This window comes from Plecotus auritus, assembly GCF_963455305.1.
Source record: "Plecotus auritus genome assembly, chromosome: 6".
Taxonomy (NCBI): domain Eukaryota; kingdom Metazoa; phylum Chordata; class Mammalia; order Chiroptera; family Vespertilionidae; genus Plecotus; species Plecotus auritus.
In genome coordinates, this window is record NC_137773.1 from 100,238,783 (window position 1) to 100,266,265 (window position 27,483).

Sequence of the window (27,483 nt, forward strand, 5' to 3'; positions counted from 1 at the left end):
ATCCATCAACAGGTGTACCAGTCAGGCATGTGTTACAAGGAACTGGTTTACGCAACTATGAGGGCTGGCTAGGCAAGCCTGACATCCACAGCGCAGGTCTCCAGGCAGGGCCGGCTGGAGCTCTCTTGTGGGACCTGAAGCTGCAGTCCACACAACTTCAGGGGGATCTGTGCTGCCCTCGAGGCCTTTAAATTATTGAATCACCCCAACCCACATTACTGAGGGTAATATTTACTTAAAAGCAACTGATGGGAGATGTTAAGCATGTCTACAAAACACCTACCTTAGTGTTTGCTTGAATAACTGGATACAGTAGCCTCGCCAAGTTGGCAGCTGACCAGCAGGTGAATGGATATACAAATTGAATACTAATCAACAAAAACAAACTATTGATACAAGCAGTAATGTGGATAAATAAATCCCAAACACGTTTTGTTCAGCAAAAGGGGGCAAACAGTTCCTATGATTCTCTTTATGCGTGAAATTCCAGAATAGTCGATGCTAATCTGTAGTGTCAGAAAGCAGACATTTGCCTGATACCAATTAGGCATTAAGGGGAGGAGACTGACTGCAAGGGAAACAAGAAAATTTGGGGGCGTGATGGAAATGATGACTGCGGTGAGGCCTACACAGGTGTGTTCATTTGTTAAAATTCATCTAATCATACACCTTAAATGAGTACATTTTTGTATGTAAGTTATTTTTTTCTATAAAATTGACATTTTAAAAAGAAAAAAAGCTGGTTCCTGCACAACAGAAGCTCCAACCAGGGTTCCAGAGAGAGAGGTATCCAGCTACATCCTCCAGCACCGCTCTCGGGAAAGACTATCCCTTCCGGTAGAATTGCTGGCGCCTCTGCTGAAAATCAGCGAAACTTACATCAGGGCGAGGAGTCCCGGGATGGGAGGGACGGATGAGGGTGCCAGGAGAGTTCCCCGGTGGTTCTGGACGCTGTGCTCTGCTGTTTGTTAAATGACTGGCCCTGACAGCGTCACTCTCTCTGCTCTGGCCATGGGACAAACCAGGCCACACCCGCTCCTGGCCATGGGACAAACCATCCTTCTGGAAACAGGGCTCTCCTCCCCGGGACCCACCCTTGGGATAGGGGGTTGGGGGGTGGGGGTAAAGGGGGCAAGAAGAAAGCGGTGAGCACAAAGAAGCGCGAGTGCTAGGGCTTCCTCCGGTGGCAAAGCCTCTCCAAGCGGGGCGGCGGGCGCTGTAGACCCCATAAGTGCCGTGGGTCCCCGCGCGTCCCGGACCGCAGCACCCACCTCACCTGGGAACAGTCACAAGTGCAAACGCCTGGGCCCGGGGCGGCCTGCTCAGTGGGAAACCGGCGGGGCCTGCAGCACGTGCGTTTTCACTGGCCGTCCAGGTGCTCCGGAGACACGGGGCAAAGGATGGCAGACGGGGCGGGGAGAAGGGCCTCCCTTTAGGGCTGATTAGACACCATCCGTGCCCGCCGCAGGCCTCATAACAGCTGCGGAGGGCAGTGGCGGGGCGGGGTTGGCCGGCGTGAGAGCCCACAGCGAGTGCTCCGAGGACGAGGACGAGGACGGGCCCAGGGCGACGCGCGCCCGCCAAGCAGCCACAGCGAGGCCAGCCGGGCCGGGGTGAGGGGGGCCCGGAGCTCACGACGCGCACTTCCCCTGCGTGCGGGGCGGGCAGCGGGTGGCTGGGTCCTAGCTGCGCTCTGGGCTGCCCTGTGCGGGGCTCTCCTCCCCGGGCCCCACCGCAGCGCACCGCCGGCTCCTCCGGCGCCATGAACCGCAGCCGCACCAGCACCCCCGACAAGGCCGGGACAGCCCTGCTTTGGGGTGAGTGCGCACGGGATGCTGGCGCGTCCGTCCGCCGGGTGAGGACTGCCTGGAGGACAGGGCCCCCCACTGCCTGCCTCTCCCTTCCAGGCTGTGAGTTAAACCAGGAGAAGCGGACCTGGACCTTCAAACCGCAGAAGGAGGGGAAGCAGGACTGTAAGGTGTTGCTCAATACGGTGGGTGCCCCCCAACCCCAGGGCGGGGAGGAGGGACTCAAACTACCAGAGAGGAGCGGGGAGTCTGACCCCTACAGATGCATCAAGGTTTCCCTCCTCTGCCCTCGGGGGACTGTGGTCCGCCCTCTCAGATTTGCCTGGGGGAGAAAGTCAAAGGGGAGATGAACCTCGTGGAGATCCTGCCCCCAGCAAGCCAGGAGGAGAAGAGGACCAAGCCCATCACCATCGCCTCGCTGCAGGCCTCTGTCCTGCCCACGGTGAGGGACACTGCTGCTCAGCTCACTCCGCGGGTGGGCCTCCTGCCACAGGTAGCCATGCTAGAGAGGGCATATGGCCCATGGCTAAAAGCCTGAACTCATCCCGGCTCCACCCCAGCCCGCCCTTTATTAGCTGCGGGGTGGAAGTTAAATAGCTTCTCTTCTAAACCACATATTTTAACTGTTTACTGATGGTGTCAGGACACTGTTGATGACTTACATATTGATTGTGTATCCAGAAATTCTCTCATTTCTAATAATTTATCTTGTGTTTTCTATGCAAAACATCATTGTGAATAATGGCAGTGTTTGTGTCCCTTTTTAAAATCCTACTACACTGGTTAGAACCTCCAGTATCATATCAGATAAAATGATATTGGTAGATGCCCTTGTTTCATTCTTGATTTCTTTCTAAAGAAATGCTTCTCCATTAAGTATGACAGGTTTGATAGACACGCTTTCAGGAAGTCCCCATCCCGTCCTGCTCTGCGTTTAAAATTAGGTTTTCTTCTTTTTAATCAAAAGTGGTTATCAAACACTTGTCTATTCAAATGATCTTAGGTTCTTCTTTAATCTGTTGAGTGGTAAGTTATATAATAAAATAATATTCAGCCAACTTTGCATTCCTGAGATAAACACAATTTGATCATATTATAAACTGCTAGATTTGCTTTGTTAATATAGTAAGACTTTTTTTAAAAAAAAATGTATATACTCATAAGTGAGGTTGGCCTATAAATTCCTTATCTGGGTATCAAGGCCTACTGGCCTCATGACCTGAGGGTAGAGTGTGCTCTTCTGTGTGTTGGGACAGTGAATATAAGACTAGGATGATCTGTCCTTGAGAATCTGGGAGACTGACCTTGTAAAACTGCCCTCAAACCTCGTTTTTTCCCTCCCTCTGAGATCTCCCTAGATCTCATTCGTTCCCGTGGTTTTAAAGACCATCTATACAAAGTGAATACTCTGAAATTTATTTGTGTAAACCCAACCTCTGAATATATTTAGGAGATATCGAAGAGATATCCCAAATGTAACAAATCTAAATCCAAATTCTTGATTTTTATCTATAATCTCTTTCCCTACCCAACCGGATCCTCTCCCAGGGCATAGTTTCTCAGGCAGGACAGAGCCTCCTTCTGTAGCACCCCCAGTCTGATCCACCAGCAAATCCTGTTGGCCCCACCTTCCCCAGTCTGACCACATCTTACCTCCCTGCTATACCTGGTCCAGGGGACCATCACTTCTCACTCAGTTTTATTGCAGGGACTCCTCACTGGTCTACCTGCCTAGACTTTGGTCCCCTATAGTCTAGTCCAGGGTTGACAAACTACAAGGTTAAATCCAGCCCACTGCCTGTTTTGTCAAGTTTTATTGAAACACAGCTATCCTCCTTCGTTTACATATTACCCATGGCTGTTTCCATGCAGTAACAGCAGGGTTGAGTATTCTCCACAGACCATAGGGTTTACAAACTAAGAGATTTACCATCTAGCCCTGTGGTCGGCAAACTCATTAGTCAACAGAGCCAAATATCAACAGTACAACGATTGAAATTTCTTTTCAGAGCCGAAAACCGACTTCTGCGCATGGGCCACGAAGTTTCAACCGCACTGTACGTGCGCGCCCGCACGTGGTATTTTGTGGAAGAGCCACATTCAAGGGGCCAAAGAGCCGCATGTGACTCGCAAGCCACAGCTTGCCGACCACTGATCTAGCCCTTTCTGGAAAAGTTTCCCAGCCTCTGGTCATTCTATACACGGCTGCCGGCAAGATACTTTTAAACAGTCAGGCTGTGTTGCTTCTCTGCTTAGGTCATTGGCTTCCCATTTCATTGAGAATGACATCCAAGATCGTTTATGTTCTGGCCCTCAGCACCCCCTCTGGCCTCCACTTTCGCTGCTCTCCCCTCCCTGATCCTGCTGAAACCACTCTGGCTTCACTGGCTATACCTTGAAAACTCCCAAATACCCCTCCTCGGAGTCCTAGCATTTACTGTTCCTGGGGCCAGGGCTACGCCTGTCCCTCACTTCCATCTGGTCTTTCTTCGAATGTCATCTCTTCACAGAGGTCTTTCCTGACCACAGCAGCATCCCCTCGGCTTCCCAGCCCATACTCCCTTTTTCCCGCATAGGACCGCCCGCTGGCATCAGTCTTCATGTGTGCGTTCTTCCTCCCTAACCATAACCTCCAGGAGAGCACGGACTTGGCCTGTTTTGTCCGCGGCCTTATCCACGCTGCCTGTCTAACAGTGCCTGGTGTACCGTAGGGACTCCATCTGTAGTGAAGGAGTGAGTGAATAAGCAAATGAACTATGTGGGACTGGTTTGTTTTTAAGTTACTGTGACTTATTTAAGTTTATGATCTCATATGTTTCTATTTCTTGTTTTTAATATATTTTTATTGATTTCAGAGAGGGTGAGAGAGATAGAAACATCAATGATGAGAGAGAATCATTTTTTTTTAATATATTTTATTGATATTTCACAGAGAGGAAGGGAGAGGGATAGAGAGCTAGAAACATCGATGAGAGAGAAACATCGATCAGCTGCCTCCTGCACACCTCCCACTGGGGATGTGCCCGCAACCAAAGTACATGCCCTTGACCGGAATCGAACCCGGGACCCTTCAGTCCGCAGGCCGACGCTCTATCCACTGAGCCAAACCGGTTCCGGCGAGAGAGAATCATTGATTGGCTGCCTCCTGCAGGCCCCCTACTGGGGATTGGGCCTACAATCCGGGCATGTGCCCTGACCAGGAATTGAACTGTGAACTCCTGGTTCATAGGTCGACACTCAACCTCTGAGCCACATCAGCCGGGTTACTTCTTTGAGTCAGTTTTTTACCAGCTTTATTGAGATATGATTTAGAACAAGACTCACCAATGGTAAATGTACAGCTTGATGCATTTGACAAATGTTTATACTTGTGTAACCACCACCGCATTTAAGCCTCTTTGCAGTCAATCCTTTCCACCTACCTCTGCCTCTGAGACCATTGATCTACTTTCTGTCACTATAGTTTTACCTTTTCTAGAATTTCATTTAAATGGGAGCTTGCAATACATAGTCTCTTGTGCCCAGCTTTTTCCACCTAGCATAATGCTTTTGAGGTTTATCCATGTTGTTGATCAGATGACAATGTGCTCCTTTTTTATATCTGAGTAATGTTCCAATCTATGAAAATAATGCATATATATATATATATATATATATATATATATAATTGTTTATTCATTCACTTATTAATGCACATTTGGGTAGTTTTCGATTTTATACTATTATGAATTTAATGTAGGTATTTGCATGGACATATTTCCTCATTCTTCTTGAGCAAATACCTAGGAGTGGAATTGCTGTATCATGTAGCAAATGTGTGTTAAACTTTGTACAAAACTGCCAAACTGTTTTCCAAATTGCATTCCTACCAACAATGTGTGAGAATTACAGTCCTCTATATCCTCATCAATGCACGTCAATCTTAATTTTAGCTATTCAGTACCTAGATAGTGGAATCTCATTGTGATTTTGATTTTCTTAACTGGTGATGTTGATCATTTTTTAAAATATGTTTTCTTCTTGTAGGGGGTTGGGGAGAGGAAGAGAGAGAGAGAGGGAGGGAGGGAGAGAGAGAGAGAGAGGGAGGGAGGGAAGGAGGGAGAGAGAGAGACATCAATGTGAGAGAGAAACATTGATTGGCTGCCTCCCACATGTACCCCAGCTGGGGTTGAAACCTGCAACTTGGGTATGTGCCCTGACTGGGATTCAAACCAGCAACCTTTCAGTGCACAGTATGATGGCCAACTAACTGAGCCATACCAGCCAGGGCAATATTGATCATTTTTTAAATGTCTTTTAGTCATTTGTATATCTTCTTTTTTCAAAATGCCTGTTTAGATGTTTTGCCAATTTTTGTTTTGTCTTTTTTAAAAAATATTTATTGTTGAGGTTATTACAGATGTCCACCCCTCCCCCCGCATTATCCCCTTCCACCCGGTTCCTGCCCCACCCCAGGCCTTTACCACCCTATTGTCATGTCCACAGGTGATGCATATCCTATGTCAGGGGTGGGCAAACTTTTTGACTCGAGGGCCACAATGGGTTCTTAAACTGGACCGGAGGGCCGGAACAAAAGCATGGATGGAGTGTTTGTGTGAACTAATATAAATTCAAAGTAAAGGAGCGGAGGGGAGAGCAAGAGAACCCTCAGCTCTTTCGGCTCCGCGGGCCGGATAGAACAGCCGAACGGGCCGGATCCGGCCCACAGGCCATAGTTTGCCCATGGCTGTCCTATGTAATAAAAGCCTAATATGCTAAGTGTCTGGTGGTCCAGTCGGCCATTCAACCAATCAAAGTGTAATATGCTAATGATATGCTAAGGCCACTCAACCACTCGCTGTGATGTGCACTGACCACCAGGGAGCAGATGCTCCAACCGGTAGGTTAGATTGCTGCTGGGGTCCGGCCGATGGGACTGAGTGAGATGGGCTGGACACGCCCTGGAACCCTCCCACGGTCCCACCCCAGCTGGCCAATCTCCTGCATCCCTCCCTGGCCCTGATCATGCACCCGTGGGGTCCCTCGGCCTGGCCTGCACCCTCTCGCAATCCAGGACCCCTCGGGGGATGTTGGAGAGCCAGTTTCAGCCCGATGGCAGAACAACCAGTTGCTATGATGCACACTGACCACCAGGGGACAGGTGCTCAATGCAGGAGCTGCCCCCCGGTGGTTAGTGCGCTCTCACAGGGCGAGCACCGCTCAGCCAGAAGCTGGGCTCACGGCTGGCAAGTGCAGTGGCAGGGGAGCGGGCCTAAGCCATCAGTAGGACATCCTCTGAGGGCTCTGGACTGCAAGAGGGCACAGGCCGGGCTGAGGGACCCCCCACCCACCCAGTGCATGAATTTCGTACACCAGGCCTCCAGTATGCTTATAAGTTCTTTGGTTAATCTCTTCCTGCCCCCCCCCCTTCTTCCATGTTCCCATGCCTCTGGTTCTATTTTATTGATCAGTTTATTTTGTTCATTAGATTCCTTGTTAATTTATTCTGATTTTTAGATTCAATTGTTGATTGTTTTACCAATGTTTAAATTGAGTTATTCTTATTGAGTTGTAGGAGTTTTTTATATATTTTGGAGACAAGTGATTTATCAAAAATATTTATTTCAAATATTTTCTCCTAGTGCATGGCTTGCCTTTCCATTTTTGTAATAGTGTTTTTTGGTTTTATTTTTTTTTAATTTTTATTGATTTCGGAGAGGGAGAGAGAGATAGAAACATCAATAATGAGAGAGAATCATTGATTGGCTGCCTTCCACTCTGGGGATCGAGCCCACAACCCTGGGCATGTGCCCTGACCGGGAATGGAACCATAACCTCCTGGTTCATAGGTTGATGCTCAACCACTGAGCCACACTAGCTGGACTGCAATAGTGTATTTTGAAAAGCACAAGTTTTTAATTTTGATAGTCCAATCTAACTTTTTTTTTTCTCTTATGGTTCATCCTTTTGGTGTCCTAAGAAATCATTACCTAAGGTCACAAATGTTTTCCTTTAGAAGTGCTATTATTTTAGCTCTTATATCTAAGTCTATGATCCATTTCAAGATCATTTTTTTGTACAGTATGAAGTAAGGATAAAGGAATGTTTCCCCCCAAAGTGATATCCAGTGCACTAGCACCATTTTTTGAAAAGACGATTTTAGCATTTTTGTCAAAGGTCAATTGACTACATATGATTGCATACATTTCTATTCTCTGTTCTGTTTCATTGCTTTATATGTTTACCCTGTTTTCAATAATAGACTGAGTTAATTATTGTAGTTTTATAATGAGTCTTAAAATAAGGTAAATTGACTATATTAATCTTCCAACTTTCTTCTTCTTTTCCAAAATTGTGTTGACAATTATAGGTGCTTAGCATTTCCATATAAATTTCAGAATAGGACTTCTTTCAAAAATCACATGCAGCACTAGCCACTACTTTCTGTCTCTATAGATCTGCCTGTTCTGAACAGTTCATATAAACGAAATTATAAGATGTATGGTCTGTTATGACCAGCTCTTTTCCCCTGGCATACTGCTTTTAAGGCTCACCCACCTTGTAGCCTGTATTCGTGCTCCATTTCTTTTTGTTGTCAAAGACTATTCATTGCATGGATATAGCACCTTTCACTTATCCTTCCAGCAGGTGATGGACACTTGGATTGTCTCAACTTTTTGGCGAATATGAGTGCTGTTATGAACACTCATGTGCAGAGTTGTTAATGAGCATATGCCTTCATCTCCCTCTTGAGCATATATCTGGAGTGCAATTGCTGGGTCCTATGTGGTAGTTTTATGTATAACATTTTGAGGAACTACCAGATTGTTTCTCAAAATAGTCACACTGTGTACAATTCTACCGACAATGTACGAGGATTCCAGCATCCTCCCCAGCACTTGTTATTGTCTGTAATCTTGATTAGTCATCTTAGTGGGTGTGACCTGGTAGCTCCGTGTGGTTTTAATTTGCATTTCCCTGATGACTAATGACGCTGCGCATCTCTTCATGTGCTTATTGGTCATTTGTTTATCTATTTTGGAGAGCTATCTATTCAAGTCTTTATTCATCCCACAAGTTTTGTCAAGTATGGTTTTTGTTTTTATTCAGTTGAAATTATTGTATAGTTTTCCTTCTTCAGCCCCTAGGGTATTTAGAAGTATGTATATTTTAAATTTTCCGAATAATAGGGATTTTCTAAGACTCTTTAATTGATTTCTAGTTTAATTCCATCATGGTCTGAGAGCATGCTTTATATGATTTCAGTCTAAACTGCGCTGTGACTTGTTTTATGACCCAGAGTGTGTTATCTTGGTGAATATTTCATTTACACTTGAAGGAGGTGTGTTCTCATTTTGTTGGGTGTGTTGCTCTATAAATGTCAATTATATCGAGTTGGTTGGTTGTTTTGTTGGAGTCTTCTCTAGTCTTACTTATTATCTATCTAGTTGATCTATTAATTACTGAGAGGAGAATGTTGAAGTCTTCAACAATAATTGTGGTTTGTCTATTTCTCCTTTCAGTTGCTAGTTTTTACTTCAGGTATTTTGAAGCTCTTATTAGGCACATACGCTTCTACGGTTGCTAATCCTCTTAGTTAATTGAGCCCTTCATTGTTACAAAATGCCCCTCTTTATCCCTAGAAGATATTGTGAGGTCCGCTTAATCTGATTAATATACCAGTAGTCAATCTAGCTCTCTTTTCATTTGTGTTTCTGTGGTATTTTTTAAAAGTGTTTTCATTGATTTTAAAGAGAGTGGAAAGGAGAGGGAGAAGAAAAAACAAAAACAAAACATCGATCAATCCGATCGGCTGCCTCCTGCACACCTGCTCCTGGGGATCAAGCCCACAACCCAGGCATGTGCCCTGACTGGGAATCAAACCAGCAACCTTTTGGGGCATGGGACAATGCTCAATCAACTGAGCACACTGGCCAGGGCTTTTTTCCCGTTTTATTATTTTGTTATCATTTTACTTTTAACCTCCGTATCTTTATGTATAAAATGTATTTCTTCTAGATACCATGTAATTCTTACTTTTTTATCCAAAGTGATACACTCTGCCTTTTAATTTGAGTATTTAAATGATTAATATTTTCTGTAATTATCAACAAGATTCGGTTTAAATCTATCATCTTGCTATTTGTTTTTCAATTTGTTCCACCTGTGCTCCATTTTTCCTCCTTTCAGGCCTTCTTTTGGATTAGCTGTTTTCTATGATTACATTTTCATTTCTCCTATTGGCTTATAATTCATCGCTTTGTTATTTTTTAGTGGTTGCTCTAGAGTTGACAATATGCGTTTTTTACTTAATTAAAATACTATTGTACCACTTTGTGTATGATGAGTCTCTTACTACAGCATACTTTATTTCTCACTTCTCTTTCTTTGTACTATTGTAATAACTCTTCTACATATGCTATAAATCCCTCACTACAGTGTTATTGTCTTTGCTTTAAACAGTCTATATTTTAAAGAGATTAGGAATTGGAATAAAACATTTACATATTTACAATTTCTAGTATTCCTCATTCATTTGTGTAAATTCAAGTTTCCATTTGATATCATTTTTCTTCTGCTTGAAGGAGTTAAACATCTCTTGTAATGCAGGCCTGCTTGTGATGAATTCTTTCAGCTTTTGTATATCTGAAAAGTCCTTAATTCACTTTACCTTTTTTTTTTACTCTCAGCTGACTTTTATTTTTAGGGCTTCGCTTTACTTTTGAAAGGTATTTTCACTGGGTAAAAAACTCTAGGTTGAATGTTTTTGCTTTCAAAACTTGAAAAACATTGCTAGATTCTCCAAACATAGCTTGCATAATTGGCAGGCATCTGTTAGCATCTTTGCCTTTATGCCTCTGTATGTGATGTCTTTTTACCTCTGGCTGCTTTTAAGATTTTCTCCTTATTGTCAAGTTTTGAGCAATTTGATTATGAAATGCCTTGAGATTCATTGAGCTTCTTGGATATGTAGGCTTATTGTTTTCACCATATTTGGAAATGTTTTGCCCATGATTTCTTCAAATATTTTTCCTGCTCCCCACTTCTCTCACATCTCCATTGGGGAATCCAATTACATATATAGTTGGCTCCTTAAAATTGTCCCAAAGTCTGTTGGTATGGTTCATTTTTCTAAAAGTGTTTTTCCTCAGTGTGTTTCATTTTGGATAGTCTATGTATCATTACTGCTTCTGTAGTATCTAATATGCTGTTAACCTCATCCGTGTATTTTCATTTCAGATATTGTAGTTTGCAACTCTACAAATTTTATTGAGTCTTTCATGTCTCATTGATTTTCAGTGTTACCTCTAGTTTCTCTTATTTAATTTTATTTTCAATTACAGTTTACGTTCAACATTATTTTATATGAGTTTCAGGTGTATAGCCTAATGGTTACGCAATCACATCCTTTACAAAGTAATCCCCTGATCTGTCAAGTACCCACCTGGCAGCAGACACAGTCATTAAATATATTGACTATATTCCTTATGCTGTACCTCACATTCCCATGACTGATTTGTCTGCCTGTAGTTTCGTAAACATATGGACTACAGTCATAACACTTATTTTAATCTTACTGTCTATTAATTCTACCATTTGTATCATTTTGATTGAATTTTTTTTTTCTTCATTATGAGTGGTGGCTTCCTGGTTCTTTGTATGTCTAGCAAATTTTAATTGGATGCTAGACATGAATTTTACCTTGTTGAATTTTACCTGTAGTTTATTCTACAGTCAAGTTACTTAAATACCATTTGATCTTGTTGCGCCTTGTTTTTTTTCTTTTTTATTGATTTCAGAGAGGAAGGGAGAGGGATAGAGAGATAGAAACATCAATGATGACAGAGAATCATTGATCAGCTGCCTCCTGCACGCCCCCTATTGGGGATCAAGCCCAACAACCCGGGCATGTGCCCTTGGCCGGAATCGAACCTGGGACCCCCCAGTCCGCAGGCCGACGCTCTATCCACTGAGCCAAACCGGCTAGGGCACTGGGCCTTGTTTTTAAGCCTTGTTTGGTGGGACTGAAGCTGTGTTTAGTTTGGTTAATTCCCCCACATACCCACTACTGTGGCAAGACCCTTCTCAGTGCCCAGCAGGTGGCCCAGCAGTTATGCGATGTCCAACTCCAGCTGTTAGAAACAGGCGCCCTCTCTGACTCTATGCGAACTCTTTCCCCAGCCTCGGGTGGTTTTCTCATAGGCAGGTGCTGATCGCTACTGGACTGAATGCTCAAGGGGGACTTTCTCCAGATTTCCAGAGTTCTGTCTTTGCAGCTCCCTCCTCTCCTGCTTTCTTCTCCAGGAACTCTGGGTGCCTTGGCTTCCCTGGGTTCCCAATTCCATTTTCTCATTTCAGGGAGATCACTGGGCGTGGCCTGTGTTCCCCGTCCCTGCACTGTCCAGGAAGGAATTTGGACAACGATAGGTCTCATCTCATTTGTGTCCCATCTCTCAGGGATTACTGTTCTCCCTTGACTAATGTCTAATGATTTGAGAGCCATTTTTCCTCTACTATGTTTGGATATTTTTAAAAAATATATTTCTTTATTGCTGTCAGAGAGGAAGGGAGAGGGAGAGAGGGATAGAAACATCAATGATGAGAGAGAATCACTGATCAGCTGCCTCCTGCACGCCCCCTACTGGGGATTGAGCCCACAACCCGGGAATGTGCCCTTGGCTGGAATCGAACCCGGGACCCTTCAGTCTGACACTCCATCCACTGAGCCAAACCAGCTAGGGCTGTTTGGATTTTTTTAGTCATTTCAAGTTGAAAGATAAATTCAGTCCCTGTTACTTACTTGGCCTAAATCAAATGACTCCTCTGAGTCATTTGCTCACTTATTTTTTTCAAAATATTGTTTATGTAATTTGCTGAGAATATTGTTAATCACAACTGTGTCTGCTATTATATCTCTCTTTTTTGAATTCCCAGTATTGTTTATCATCTTTTCTTTCCCCGGCCCCCCTTAATTTCAGTCTCTGGAGTTGGTCTATTTTTCCCCACAAAGAACTAGCTTTTGGTTTCATCAATGTTTCTATTACTTCTTTATTTCCTATTTTATTAATTTCTCTTGTTATCTGATATTTTTCTGATCTCTTTCTCTTTTTTAAAAATAATTATTTATTGTTGAAAGTATTATATATGTCCCATTTTCCCCTCATTCACCCCCACCTTCACCACCCCATTGTCTGTGTCCATGGATTATGCATATATGCATATAAGGTTCTTGGTTGATTACCGCCCTGCCACCCACCCTTCCCCACCTTCCCTCTGAGGTTCCTCACTCTGTTCCATGTCTCTGGATCTACTCTGTTCATCAGTTTATTTTATTACTTAGATCACATGAGTGAGATCATGTGATACTTATCTTTCTCTGACTCTCTTATTTCACTTAGCATGATACTCTCCAGGTCCCTCCATGCTGTCTCAAAGGGTAAGAGATCCTTCTTTTTTACTGCTGCATAGTATTCCATGGTATAAACGTACCACAGCTTTTTTATCCACTCATTTACTGATGGGTACTTGGGCTGTTTCCAGATATTAGCTGTTATAAATTGTGCTGCTGTGTGTCTATTCCTTTTTTTTTTTTTTTACTTCCTCATTTATATACTTAGCCCGTTCATGTTCTAGCTAATTTTTTTTTCCAAGTAAGTTTTTTTTAAATATATTTTATTGATTTTTTACAGAGAGGAAGGGAGAGGGATAGAGAGTTAGAAACATCGATGAGAGAGAAACATTGATCAGCTGCCTCCTGCACACCTCCCACTGGGGATGTGCCCGCAACCAAGGTACATGCCCTTGACCGGAATCGAACCCGGGACCCTTCAGTTCACAGGCTGACGCTCTATCCACTGAGCCAAACCGGTTTCGGCCCAAGTAAGTTTTATTTTATTTACTTTGGCTGCTATAAATTTCCCTCTAAGAGTGTTTTTTAGCTGCATCCCTCAATTTGCAGGTTGAGTTGTCACTCTTTTTCTCAATGTAATTGCAACAGAAAATGTGGTCCTTATAAATATCAATTCTTTGGTATTTGATGAGCCTTGAATTGTGGCCTACTGATAGCTTTACAGGTTTCTATGTGAATCCATTAAATCAAGCTTATTAACTGTGTTCAAATCTATGAATTTTTTTGTCTCCCTTATCTATCAATTACCAAAAAACAATGTGTTAAAATTACCTATTGTGATTGTGGTTTTTCAGTGGATTCTTATAATTTTATTGTTTGCTTTATTCATGATTTAATTGTATTTTTATAGATAACTAGAGGCCTGATGCACGAAGATTCGTGCAAGAATGGGCCTTCCTTCCCCTGGCTGCCGGCACCACCTTCACTCCGGCTGGAGCCGCCTTTTCGCTCTGGCCCGGAGCCACCTTTCCGCCTTCCCATGCTGCCCAGAGGCCCGGAGTGGCTGGGGAGGTGCGGAACGTCTGCATCATTGCCATGGTGATGACACAAGTGTCCTGCCCTTCCCCGGCTGCTTGGTGCCTGTATATGCAAATTAACCCACCATCTTTGTTGGGTTAATTTGCATACTCACTCCTGATTGGCTGGTGGGCATCACGAAGGTACGGTCAATTTGCATCTTACTCTTTTATTAGTGTAGATTATAGATTCACTTTCAGCTGTAAGAAATAATATAGAGAGAAAAAAACAAGATGGCGGCATAGGTAAACACCTAAACTGCTGCCTCGCACAACAATTTCAAAACTACAACTAAAAGACAAAATGTCTATCACCCAGAACCACGGGTTGGCTGAGTGGAAGTTCTACAATGAGAAGGAAAGAAAAGAGCAGTGAGACGTGCACAAGCACTGAAAAGCTGATGTACGGCGGCGCGCAAATCGGGCTAGCGGCGGGCAACTGGGTGCGCCGCTTTTTTCAACCTGAAGGGAGACAAGCTCCCGATTACTCTGAACTCCAGTTTCTGGGGAGATGCTGGGGACCCAAACTCCTATGGGGAGAAGCTGGACTGTTTGCCATTGGGTTGGAAAGTGAGGGTGGCTTTCTGGCAGAGGTGAGTGCAGCAATCATTATTTACTGCGCTGGGGTGGGGGGACTTGGAAATGTGGAGACGCAGAGATGGCTGACTGGCAACCATCGCTGTTTGCCACGCCCTAGCCTAGTGACTCCCTGAGACCCCGCCCCACACAATCTACAAACCCACCCAAGCTCCATGCAGTGGCTTTTGCATATAAATGGTCTGCCCTATCGCAGCTTAACCTAACAAACTGCAGCTCTGGTCAGACAGCTCCAAAACCTCCAAACCTCAAGCAAAGAGGAGAAAACTGTAGTTCTTGTTGTAGCTCCTGCTGGGTGGCCTCAGACAGTAGCTGACCTTCATGCCATTGGAGATCCAGAAGCCAGTGTACCTAGTGGTCAGTGTGAGACGACACCAGATTTCAACTCCTCACATCCATAAGTGACACATTCAAGAGGCAGACTCAGTGAGCACCAAAGCCCCGCTGAAGCAAGTCCTACCCCATAAGCGTGTCTCCAGCACAACAGTTCTTCCATTATAGACACAGTGGGTCCTCACAGCCAATTGGCCTGGAGGTCAATTCCTCCCAGTGTACCAACAGCAATCAAGGCTTAACTACACCAAGACTTCTCACTCAGCCCACAAAGGGGTGTACTAAGAGTGTCCACCTCAGCTGATAGGCTGAACCACTGGTCACCTACCACAGAAAACCACTCCATCAACACAGGGAAGCAGCAAAATGCGGAGACAAAGAAACATGTCACGATTGAAAGAAATGGAGGAAAGCAAACTACTGGGCATAGAGTTCAAAACCACATTTATAAGTTTACTCAAGAATCTTCTAAAAACCTCTGAGGAAATTAGTGAGACCTTTAAGGATCTTAATGAGAATGCCAAAAAATGGAAAAGGACCAGTCAGAAATTAAGCATACACTGTCTGAAATAAAGAATATACAGAAGTTCAACTGTAGATCAAAGGACCCCAAGAATCAAACCAAAGATCTGAAATATGAGGAAACAGAAAACATCCAACCAGAAAAACAAAAAAAAGAATCCAAAAATATGAAGATAGTGTAAGGAGCCTTTGGGACAACTTTAAGCATACCAACATCCGAATTATTGGGGTGCCAGAAGAAGAGAGAGAGCAAAATATTGAAAACCTATTTGAAGAAATAATGACAGAAAACTTTCTCTACCTGATGAAAGAAATAGACTTACAAGTCCAGGAAGTGCACAGAACCCCAAACAAAAGGAATCCAAAGAGGACCACACTAAGACACATCATAATTAAAATGCCAAGGGCAAAAGACAAAGAGAGAATCTTGAAAGCAGCAAGAGAAAAACAGTTACCTATAAGGGAGCACCCATATGGCTGTCAGCTGATTTCTCAACAGAAACTATGCAGGCCAGACGGGAGTGGCAAGAAATATTCAAAGTGATGAACAGCAAGAACCTACAACCAAGATTACTCTACCCAGCAAAGCTATCATTCAGAATTGAAGGTCAGATAAAGAGCTTCACAGACAAGAAAAAGCTAAAGGAGTTCATCACCACCAAACCAGTATTATATGAAATGCTGAAAGGTATTCTTTAAGAAGAGGAAGAAGGCCGAAACCGGTTTGGCTCAGTGGATAGAGCATCGGCCTGCGGACTGAAGGGTCCCGGGTTCGATTCCGGTCAAGGGCATGTACCTTGGTTGTGGGCACATCCCCAGTGGGAGGTGTGCAGGAGCCAGCTGATCGATGTTTCTCTCTCATCAATGTTTCTAGATCTCTATCCCTCTCCCTTCCTCTCTGTAAAATATCAATAAAAAATATATTTAAAAAAAAATAATGACCTACCTTTAAAAAAAAAAAAAGAAGAGGAAGAAGAAAAAGGTAAAGATAAAAATTATGAACAACAAAATGACATCAAATACATACCTACCAACAAGTGAATCTAAAAATCAAGTGAATGGAAAATCTGATGAACAGAATGGACTGATGAATATAATAGAATCAGGGACATAGAAAGGGAGTGGACTGACAATTCTCAGGGGGAAGGGGGTGTGAGGGGTGCAGGAAGAGATTGGACAAAAATCGTACACCTATGGATGAAGACAGCAGTGGGGGGTAAGGGCATGGGGTGGGGTGGGGAATCAGGTGGAGGGGAGCTATGGAGGGGAAAAAAGAGGAACAATTGTAATAATCTGAACAATAAAGATTTATTTTTTTAAAAAAAGAAATAATATAGAGATCCCTGTACATTTCGCCCATTTTTCCCCAATGGTAACATTTTGCAAAACTACAATATAATATGGGAACCAGAATATTGACACTGATAAAATCTAGAGCTCTCGTTTATACAGTTTTATCACCGAAGTTCATATATCCACCACCACAGTAAGATAAACAATTTAAACACCTTAAAGGTCCCTCATGTAACCATACCCACCTCCCTCCTATGATCCTCCTCCATCCCAAACCCTGGCAACTACCAGTATGTCTTCACTTTCTAAAATTTGGTTGTAGAAATAGACTCAAACACATATAACCTTTCTGGAACTGACTTTTTTTCACTCAGCATAATTCTCTGGAAATTCACCCAAGTGGTTGTGTGTCTGTGTGTGTGTGTGTGTGTTTACTGCTGAATAGTATTCCATGGTATAGATATACCACAGTTCAACCATTCATCTGTGGGAAAACAGGGTGGATTCCAGTTTGGAACTATTATGAATAAAGCTGCCATGATCATTTATGTAAAGATTTTTGTGTAAGCGTAGGTTTTAATTTCTCTGGAATAAATGCCGAGGAGTGCAATTGCTGGGTTGTGTGGTAACTGCATGTTTAGTTTCTTAAACTGCCACACTGTTTTCTAAAGTGACTGTACCATTTTACATTCCCACCAGCAATGTATGAGTGGTCAAGTGTCTCTGCATTCTCGGTGACATTTCTTGTCACTTTTTCTTATTTCAGCCATTCTGCTGAAATGAGTGTAGTAACATCTCATTGTGCCTTTAATTTGTATTTCCTAGTGACTGATGAGGTTAAACATTTTTTTCATGTGTTTATTTGCCATCTGAATATTCAGAAAATTGTCTGTTTGTGGCTTTGGCACATTTTCTAATTGGATTGTCTGCTTTATTGCTGTGGAGTTTTGCTAATTCTTTAGTGTTCTAGGCACGATTCCTTTGTTAAATATATGGTTCGCAAATATTTTCTCCCCAGTCTATGACTTGTCTTTTCATCCTCTTCAGATGAGCTGCTACAGAGCAAAAGTTTTTAATTTTGATGAGTTCCATTTTATCAGTGTTTTCTCTTATGACTTTTGGTGTTAAGTCTAAAAACTCTTTGCCTAGAGTGAGGTCAAAAAGATGTTCTAATTTTTTTGTCCAAAAATCTCACATATATGTGTTTTTTTTATTTCATTTCATTTTTTAAAATAAATCTTTATTGTTCAGATTATTACAATTGTTCCTCTTTTTTTCCCCCCATAGCTCCCTTCCACCTGGTTCCCACCCCACCCTCTGCCATTACCACCCCCCGCACTGTCCTCATCCATAGGTGTACGATTTTTGTCCAGTCTCTTCCCGCACCCCCCACACCCCTTTCCCCCCGAGAATTGTCAGTCCACTCCCTTTCTATGCCCCTGATTCTATTATATTCACAAGTTTATTCTGTTCATCAGATTTTTTATTCACTTGATTTTTAGATTCACTTGTTGATAGATACGTATTTGTTGTTCATAATTTTTATCTTTACCTTTTTCTTCTTCTTCCTCTTCTTAAATAATACCTTTCAGCATTTCATATAATACTGGTTTGGCAGTGATGAACTCCTTTAGCTTTTTCTTATCTGTGAAGCTCTTTGTCTGACCTTCAATTCTGAATGATAGCTTTGCTGGGTAGAGTAATCTTGGTTGTAGGTTCTTGCTATTCATCACTTTGAATATTTCTTGCCACTCCCGTCTGGCCTGCATAGTTTCTGTTGAGAAATCAGCTGACAGCCATATGGGTGCTCCCTTGTAGGTAACTGTTTTTCTCTTGCTGCTTTTAATATTCTCCCTTTGTCTTTTGCTCTTGGCATTTTAATTATGATGTGTCTTGGTATGGTCCTCTTTGGATTCCTTTTGTTTGGGGTTCTGTGCGCTTCCTGGACTTGTAAGTCTATTTCTTTCACCAAGTGGAGGAAGTTTTCTGTCATTATTTCTTCAAATAGGTTTTCAGTATCTTGCTCACTCTCTTCTTCTGGCACCCCCATAATTCTGATGTTGGTATGCTTGAACTTGTCCCAAAGGCTCCTTACACTATCTTCATATTTTTGGATTCTTTTTTATTTTTTCTTTTCCAGTTGGGTGTTTTTTGCTTTTTTGTATTTCAAATCTTTGACTTGATTCTTGCGATCCTCTAGTCTGCTGTTAGATTTCTGTATATTATTTTTTATTTCAGTCAGTGTATGCTTAATTTCTAGTTGGTCCTTTTTCATATCCTCGAGGGTCTCGCTAAATTTATCGGCCTTTTCTAGGAAATTCTTGAAAAACCTTATAACCGTGGTTTTGAACTCTATGTCCAGTCGTTTGCTTTCCTCCATTTCTTTCATTTTTGACCTGTTTCTTTGTCTCCGCATTCTGGCTGCTTCCCTGAGTTGAGAGAGTGGCTTTGTGTGCTAGGTGTCCTATAGGGCCCAGTGGCTCAGCCTCCCCAGTTACCTGAGGTGGACACTCTTTTTTTTTTTTAATATATTTTATTGATATTTTTTACAGAGAGGAAGGGAGAGGGATAGAGATCTAGAAACATCGATGAGAGAGAAACATCGATCAGCTGGCTCCTGCACACCTCCCACTGGGGATGTGCCCGCAACCAAGGTACATGCCCTTGACCGGAATCGAACCCGGGACCCTTCAGTCCGCAGGCCAACGCTCTATCCATTGAGCCAAACCGGTTTCGGCTGAGGTGGACACTCTTGGTGCAGCCCTTTGTGGGCTGTGTGCACAGTCTTGTTGTAGTTAAGCCTTGATTGTTGTTGGTATCACTGGGAGGAATTGACCTCCAGGCCAATTGGCTGTGAGGATCAGCTGTGTCTAGGCTGGGAGAACTTCTGTGCTGGAGACACCTTATGAGACAAGACTTGCAAAAGCCTCTGTGCTCAGCTTGGATGGGACGGAGTCTCAGGACAAAGCAGACAGCAATGGCTTCCTGTCAGCCCTGTCCTAAGAGACCCCTGGGACTCAGTGTTCCATGGTAATCGCTGCAAGCACCTCTGAGAGAAAGCTGCCCTTGAGTTTCGCCCACTGCCAGACAGTCCAGTTTCTCCCCGAATGGGTCTGGGTCCCCAGAGTCTCACCCGGAACTGGAGTTCAGCGCAGTCGGGAGCTTTTGTCTCCCTCCCAATTGAGAAAGCCAGCCGCGCACTCAGTTGCCAGCCCTCTCTGCTCACGCGTCTCAGTACCTCTGCCTCCTGCAGCTCCTCTGAGTCTCAGTGTGCTTTTCTCTTTCCTTCTAGTTGTAGAATTTCCACTCAGCCAGCCTTCCTGTGGTTCTGGATGATGTCCGTTTTGTCTTTTAGTTGTAGTTTTGAAATTGTTGTGCAAGGCAGAGGTGTTTACCTATGCCGTCATCTTGGTTTCTCACATGTATGTTTTACATTTAAGTCCGAGATCCATTTTGAGTTCAGTGTTGTATACGCTGTGTGCTTCAGGTCAAGGTTGATTTCTTTGCCTTTGGACGTCCAATTACTCGAGCACCATTTGTTGAAAAAGTTGTCCTTCCTCCACTTAACTGATTTTGTACCTTTGTCAAAAATCAGTTGCACATTTTTGGGTGGGTCTATTTCTAGGTCTTCTGTTCCACTGATCCCTGGGTATCTCCCCAATTCCACACTGTCTTGATCTGAAGCTATAGTTTTATGTATATTTATACTGTGCTGTTGGTACATATAACTTTCAGAATTATCTTCCTTATAAGCTAACTAGAGGCCTATTGCACAAATTCATGCATGGGTGGGGTCCCTAGGCCTGGGAGTCCCTCAGCCTGGCCGGCAATTGGGGCCAATCGGGGCCTGTCTCACCCAGTCCCAATTGGGGCCAGCTGGCAGGAGGTGGGATGGGGACAGACTGCGGGAGGTTGGCTGGCTAGGGGGAAGGACTGCAGGAGGTTGGCAGGCTGTAGGAGGTTGGCTGTGGGAGCGCACTGACCACCAGGGGGCAGCTCTGGCATTGAGCATCTTCCCCCGGTGGTCAGTGTGTGTAATAGCTATCGGCTGGTTGTCCGGTCATGATGGTCACTTTGACTGCCTCCTGCACGCCCCACACTGGGAATTGAGCCCGTAACCCAGGCATGTGCCTTAGAACCGGAATCGAACCTGAGACCCTTCAGTCTGCAGGCTGACACTCTATTCACTGAGCCAAACCGGCTAGGGCTTGGTGGTTTTCACTTTAAATATTGACTTTATTCTCTCCAGCCCTTTAGTCTGATCAGATGCATGTTGGGTCTTCTCGTCCTGTCCTCTGTGTCTCAGCTTCTCTTTCAGACTTGGTTAGTCTGTCTCTCTGTGATGCATTCTGGGTAATTCTTCACAGCTGTTTCCCAGTTTATCTTCTCGCTTCAGCTGGCTTATTCTGCTTTTTAAACATTTGTTCAGTTTATTTCAACACTTATATTTTTTCATGTATAGAAACTGCATTTGGTTCTTTTTTTTTATTTTTCTCAATATGTTGTTCTTAGGTTTCTGATTCCTCCTTTTATATTTATTTGGTTTCCATCAGCCTTACTTCCTAGAAGTCTGGATTGTTATTCTCCTACCTCGGGCCCCTGCTTGTGCTCGTGCGCAGTCATTTTGTTTCCTTCTGCTGATGCAGGATTGCTTCTTGTATGGCTTGCAATTTTATTTATTTTTTTAAAGAAGGTGGTTTCTTTTTTTTAATGTTTTATTAGGTTTTTTTTAGAGAAGAATGGAGAGGGAGAGAAAGAGAAGCATGGATAGTCTGCCTCCTGCATGCCCCCTACTGGGGATCCACCTGCAACCCGGGCCTGTGCCCTGACCTGAAATCCAACCACAGACCTTTCGGTGAACAGGAGGGCAATCGATGCTCAACCAACTGAGCCACACTGGCCAGGTCTGTTTTGTAATTTTAGACTGCGAGTTATCTTCGGGGTTTTGTTTTCTCTAAAAAATTCTGTGTAAAAAGAATGGAAAGCGGTTTTGTGTTTGCGTCTGCCATTTACCCCAGGAACATCACAAGTCTGGAATTTTAGGTGGGTTTCTCAGCTTGGCTGTCCGCTCCAGGAAAATCCAGACAGCAGACTAGCGACAGGTGCATTCTGGGATGTTAGCTCTATCCCAGCTGACATTTCCTTGTTGACTTTCTGTGGTAGGGTGTAGTTTCTTGTTCTTTTCTTTCTTTTTTTTAAAAACTGAAGTTTAATAACATACATATTTCCTGTATACCTGGGAGAGACCCAGAAAAATTGAGTAACTCTCCAAAATGGCCCAAGCCACACCATTTTTCAAATTTAAATTTTATTTTTTAACTACAGTTGACATTTAAGATTATTTTGTTTTCATTTCAATTTATATAGCATAGTGGTTAGACAATCCTATACTTTACAAAGTGGTCCCTGTGACATTCCAAGTACCCACCTGGCACCATACATAGTTATTACATCACTAGAGGCCCGGTGCACGAAACGGGGGTCCCTCAGCCCGGCCTGCGCCCTCTTGCAGTCTGGGAGCCCTCAGGGGACGTCTGAGTGATGGCTAAGTGGACCTAAGCCGGCAGTCGGACATCCTTAGCGCTGCTGTAGAGGTGGGAGAGGCTCCAGCCACCGTCGCTGCGTTCGCCATCCTTGAGCCCAGCTTCTGGCTGAGCAGCACTCCCACCGTGGGAGTGCACTGACCACCAGGGGGCAGCTCCTGCATTGAATGTCTGCGCCCCGGTGGTCAGTGCGCGTCATAGCAACCGGTCGTTCTGCCATTCAGTCGATTTGCATATTAGCCTTTTATTATATAGGATTATTGACTCTAGTCCCTATGCTGTACTTTACATCCCCACGACTATTTTGTGACTACCAATTTGTGCTTCTTAATCCCGTCACCTTTTTCTGGTGGTGTGTAAGTTCCTAGCTGTTGGCTTGGGGTTCTTTAGTCCCCTCCCCGTGAGCCTCACGCTGGGGCTTTTTACTGAGATGCAGCCCTTCGAGGGTGCTGGCCTCCGTACAGTGGGCCCCCATCCGCGCACGCGTATTATCTCAAGTGCATTTAGCGTCTCGCACAGGCTGCCTCACGTCTGATGCCTGGGGACCCTCCTTTCTTCTGATATTAAGCCACGCAGAGAGAACATGGGGTTACATTTCATCCAGCCTTTCTAGGTGTTTGTGCTGCAGAGTTTGTTTTTGCTTATTTGCTCCCTGTCTGAACCAGAAACTCTAAGTGAATCTCTCAGCCTCAATTTCCTCTGTAAAGTAACGGCACCTCCTCCATGGGTGTGGAGTAAAGGAGATTTTACTTCCTGTGGGCCTGCCACATGGTAGAAACTTTGGAATGTCTGGAAAAATCTTTTTAAAAAATATGCTGTACTACCCACTGAAAACTATGATTAGCACTTAATCTTTTCCAACCTTTATTCATATGCATATTCCCACGTTACTTATAAGACAAAAGTCCCACTGCACATGCAGATTTGCATCTGCTTGCTCATCTGATCCATGCGTAGTCTATGTGGGATCAGGGTGCCAGCATGGTCAGGTCCTAGGAAGGGCTCTTCCCAGCTTCTACATGGTGCCTCCTCTGTCCCACCTGGGACGGGTAGGAGGGGGCGCGGGGGGGAGGGGCAAGGGGAGAGCTCTCTAGTATCATCTTAAAGGGACACTAATCCCATGATGACTCTCATGGCCGCATCTCACCCTAATCACCTCCCAAAGGCCTCATCCCCAGATACCATCACAGTGGGGTTAGGGCTTCAACATATGACTTTGGGAGACACAGTTTCGTCTGTAGCCGTAAGATTTATCTACTAACAGCTGCCCCTGAGGTTGGAGCTCACCTGTGGTCTTAGCAAGAATGAGTTGTCAGATTCACATTCTTCTCCGCCAGAGTCCACCTCGGCAGAAAGGTGGAGGGGCCGAGCGCAGTGACTGTCCGTGGTTGGGGCTTGGGGGATAAACTGAGTGTTTCTGCAGGAGGCCAGCCCCCAGCCTGGTGGCACCCTAGCCACCCTGTCTTCTCTGCTCTTGCCCCCACATCCCTCCCCCTGCAGGTCACAATGGGCCTGGAGCTCTCTCCTCCAGTCACTTTCCAGCTCCGGGCTGGCTCGGGACCTGTGTTCCTCAGTGGCCAGGAATGTTATGGTGAGTCTGAGCTCGGACCTGGGGAAGGTCTGAGGGTGCACAGGGCCAAGGACATAATAAACACCCCAACACTGGAGGGCTCTTGAGTGATAGTGAAAATCCCCAAAGGCAGCACAGTTGCCAGTAGCCTGGGCGGGAAGGCCACAGGCACAGTTCTACCCCCAGGTCTCCTTCACCTCACTCACCGTCCCCGTGCCTCAGCCCCTCACCTGGAACATGAGCATAGGAGTGTACTTGGTTTCATCTTCAAAGAGTAGCTGTGAGGAATGAATGGGATGTTCAGGAAAGGCAGTTAGCAGGTACCCAGTACTAGCACGCACTTACAGTGTTAGCATAGCCTGGCCAGTGTGGCTCAGTGTTTGAGTGTCAACCTTTAGATTCCCACCATTTGAGGCTGTGTCCATCCCCAGTAGGGGGCGCACGCAGGAGGCAGCCCATCCATGATTCTCTCTTATCGTTGATGTTTCCATCTCTCTCTCCCTCTTCCTTCTTCTCTGAAATCAATAAAAATACATATTTTTTAAATGTTAACTCAAAGTGAAGTACATAGCTGTAGTAGTCACATGGCCAGCAAGTCGCTGTGCTGTTGACTCTCGCGATATCCTCTCTCTGGCCTCTTCTCTGTCCAGCTTTGCCTCTGTCCTCAGGGTGCTCTCCTGTCCCCAAACCCCAGCAGCATCCACTTCCCTGCAGATAAGGCCTGAAGTCCTTAGCTGCTGCTCTGGTTCCTCCCCACCTTCCCCTCCCTCCCCTCCCACACTCCTTCCCAGGTGAATCCCCCCTCCCGCCTCTCCCTGCCCCCAGGCAGAACCCAGTTTGCCCTTCCCCGTCTCCTTCTACCACCCTCCCATGGGCCCTCTGAGCTGTCCAGGCCGCTCCCCACCACCTCCTTGCCTCCACTCTGTCAGGGAGGCCAGGAGGGCTTCCCAGGTGGGCAGGCAGACACGTGCACTCCTGCGGGGACTCCCCCAGGCACCTCTCCTCTCCCATGTGCAGACATTCCAGACCTCTCCTGGGAAGAGGAGGAGGAGGAGGAGGAGGAGCAGCAGTCAGAGGAAGATGATGACGATGATGACGATGAAGATGAAGACGTGTCCCTAGAGGAGTCCCCTGTTAAACAAGGCAAGAGGCTGGCGTCCCAGAAGCAGACCAGCGTTGCCAAGGTGAGGGAAGGGACCCTGGCCAGGCCCCCGGGCTGAGGGTGCAGGAGGTGGGGGCCCAGCGAGGCCTGCCAGGGGCGCAGCAGGGTCTGCTCAGGCCCTCACCCTAACCATCCAATGACACTTGTGTTTGGTTCCCAGAAAAAGAAAGTGGAAAAAGAAGAGGAGGCGGTCAGGTAATTCTTTCCATCTCTTAACTTGCCCGAACCCTTTGGGCGAAGCATATAGTGCTAGAAAGGGCATTTGTGCCTGGTGTGCGCACGCGTGTGCGTGTGTATGGGTACAAGGGTACGCGGTAGGTTGGCATGACCTTTTTGAGAAACATGAAACGGTGCTTATAATCTGACCTAATTCCCCTGTGGCAATGCCTGTCCAAGGGTTCCGTCCAGAATACGGGGAGCACTGTGTGCGCTGAGAAACCCCTCACTGATGACTGAACCACGAGTGGGAGCGGAGCATTCTGAATGCTGCCGGCAGCACCGGTTCCACTGCGGAGCGTTTGCTCAGTGGCTGCTGCCTGTGCCTATGAAGAAGAGAGCAACCCGGGACGTGTTGATAGAATTAACAAGAGCAGGATATTAAATCGTTTTCATTTTATTGCACATACTATGATTAGGAGGAAAAAACGTGAGAGGAAATACACCAAAATGTTAATGTTGGTGGGAGGTAAACAACATAAGTAATTTATTCTGTCCTTTATTTGCTATTTTGTGCAACATGATTACCATTACTTTTATAATGAAAAAGACATGTTTATTGTAAATAAAAGAAAGAGAGCAGATGGAAGCCTACGAAAAAGCATCTTTGTTAAAAAAATAAATAAAAAGGGAATCAGAGTGGTCCCTGGCAGGAGGCAGGTGGAGAGGAGAATTCAGGCACAGACCCTGCTTCCTGCTCAGCAGTGTGGGCACTGGGAGGGCCGGGCTAGGGCACAGGCTGAGCTCGCTCTCTCTCACCCACCTCCTGCTCCTCACCCCACCCCCCCATTTCAGACCCAGTCTTAAAGGCAAGAGCCCTGTGAACAAGGTGAGTGCATAAGGAGGGCTGGTCCTCCTGGGGGATGTGGTGGTCTCTGGGAAGGTGCCAGGACCTGGAGCCCTGCCTTCTCTCCATAGGCCAGATACACACCCAAGGGAAGAAAGCCGGTACTCAAGAAATGAGAAGCCAGTAGTGCATGCCACCGAGATCCGAGGAGGGCCTGCCAGGCCACCATGCACAGTGGGCCTTCCTGGGATGCACCATGGGCCCAGGGAATATCCCCCCCGGCCCTCAACCTGAGTCTGAATGTGATGGAGCTGTTGGGGGGCAACACAAGAGTCCCTCACCCAAACTCTCTGGATTCAGCAGGACCTGGAGGGAAGAGCCCCAACCTCAGGGACACAATAAAGTTTGCTTTGCCAAGACCTTGTGTCTGCGTCTCTTCCAAGGAGCCCTGCTTGTGCCGGCTGCAGTGAGCGCTTGTGCCCAGCGGAGGGCGGCGTGTGCCACCACATCCGCCCTGGGCGCCAGGCCCTGCCAGCTCTGCTCCGTCATCTCCCTCTCTTGTCCTGGCACCTCTCACCGCCCATCTTTGGGGGAAGAACCCAGTGTCTCAGCCCCTTACCCAGCTTTGACCTCTGCCCCTGGGCTGAGGGTGGGAGTCAGCACTGCTGTGGGTCCTCCTGCGCCCACACTCCCTTCCGGCAGGCCCCGTTTTCTGGGGCCTGCCCGCGGCTCCGGGCGTGAGGCGGCTTAGGAAGGGCCAGCCCGTGGGACCAGCCCGAGGGTGTGCATCTGTGGGGACCTTGGGGCACAAGCTAGTGCTGTTCTCCCAGGCGTGTGTCCTGCTCAGGGCGAGCTCCTGCTCACTTGTGGGAAGGTCTGTCCTGAACAGGAGCCCAGAGGCCTGCACCTTCGAGGAAGCCCTCCCGGTGGCTGTCAGGTGTCTCCTATGGGAGGTGGACAGGTGAGCACTGTCAGCTCCGATGCCAGGCTCCCCGGGCAGCTCTCGGAGCTGAGACCGACGGAGGATTGGAAAGGGGTGAACGACCCTGCGTGGCTCTGGCCTCCTGCCCTCTCCCAGGCCTGCAGAGCCACTTGGCAGCCAGTTCATCCATGGTGACAGGCAGATGGCCCCTGACTCGGGTTATACTTGTAGGGCCCCTGCTAGGCTGCCCCCTGCCCCTCCTAGCACCTCCGCTGGCCAGGCCTGCAGTGGGCTGATGGGGAGCTGGCCTGCCGTCTCCCAGGAC

The 27,483-nt window shown here is 45.7% G+C and overlaps 1 protein-coding gene across 1 annotated transcript; it reads left to right on the forward strand.

The window, feature by feature from the left end:
- Nucleotides 1-1,531: 1,531 nt before the first annotated feature.
- On the forward strand, nt 1,532-26,651 carry NPM2 (nucleophosmin/nucleoplasmin 2). The gene is made up of 8 exons (XM_080674326.1): nt 1,532-1,817; nt 1,908-1,993; nt 2,125-2,250; nt 24,002-24,092; nt 25,089-25,255; nt 25,394-25,428; nt 26,245-26,278; nt 26,368-26,651. The coding sequence occupies exons 1-8, from the start codon at nt 1,763-1,765 to the stop codon at nt 26,410-26,412; spliced, it is 639 nt and encodes a 212-aa protein (XP_080530452.1). The 5' UTR covers nt 1,532-1,762; the 3' UTR covers nt 26,413-26,651.
- Nucleotides 26,652-27,483: the final 832 nt, after the last annotated feature.

What these genes read in the sequence shown, in the direction of transcription:
- NPM2 (XM_080674326.1), top strand. Translation starts at nt 1,763, where the DNA reads ATGAACCGCAGCCGCACCAGCACCCCCGACAAGGCCGGGACAGCCCTG. An exon ending in CGGGACAGCCCTGCTTTGGG is followed by an intron (nt 1,818 to 1,907) that starts GTGAGTGCGCAC and finishes TCTCCCTTCCAG; the next exon opens with GCTGTGAGTTAAACCAGGAG. An exon ending in GTAAGGTGTTGCTCAATACG is followed by an intron (nt 1,994 to 2,124) that starts GTGGGTGCCCCC and finishes CCGCCCTCTCAG; the next exon opens with ATTTGCCTGGGGGAGAAAGT.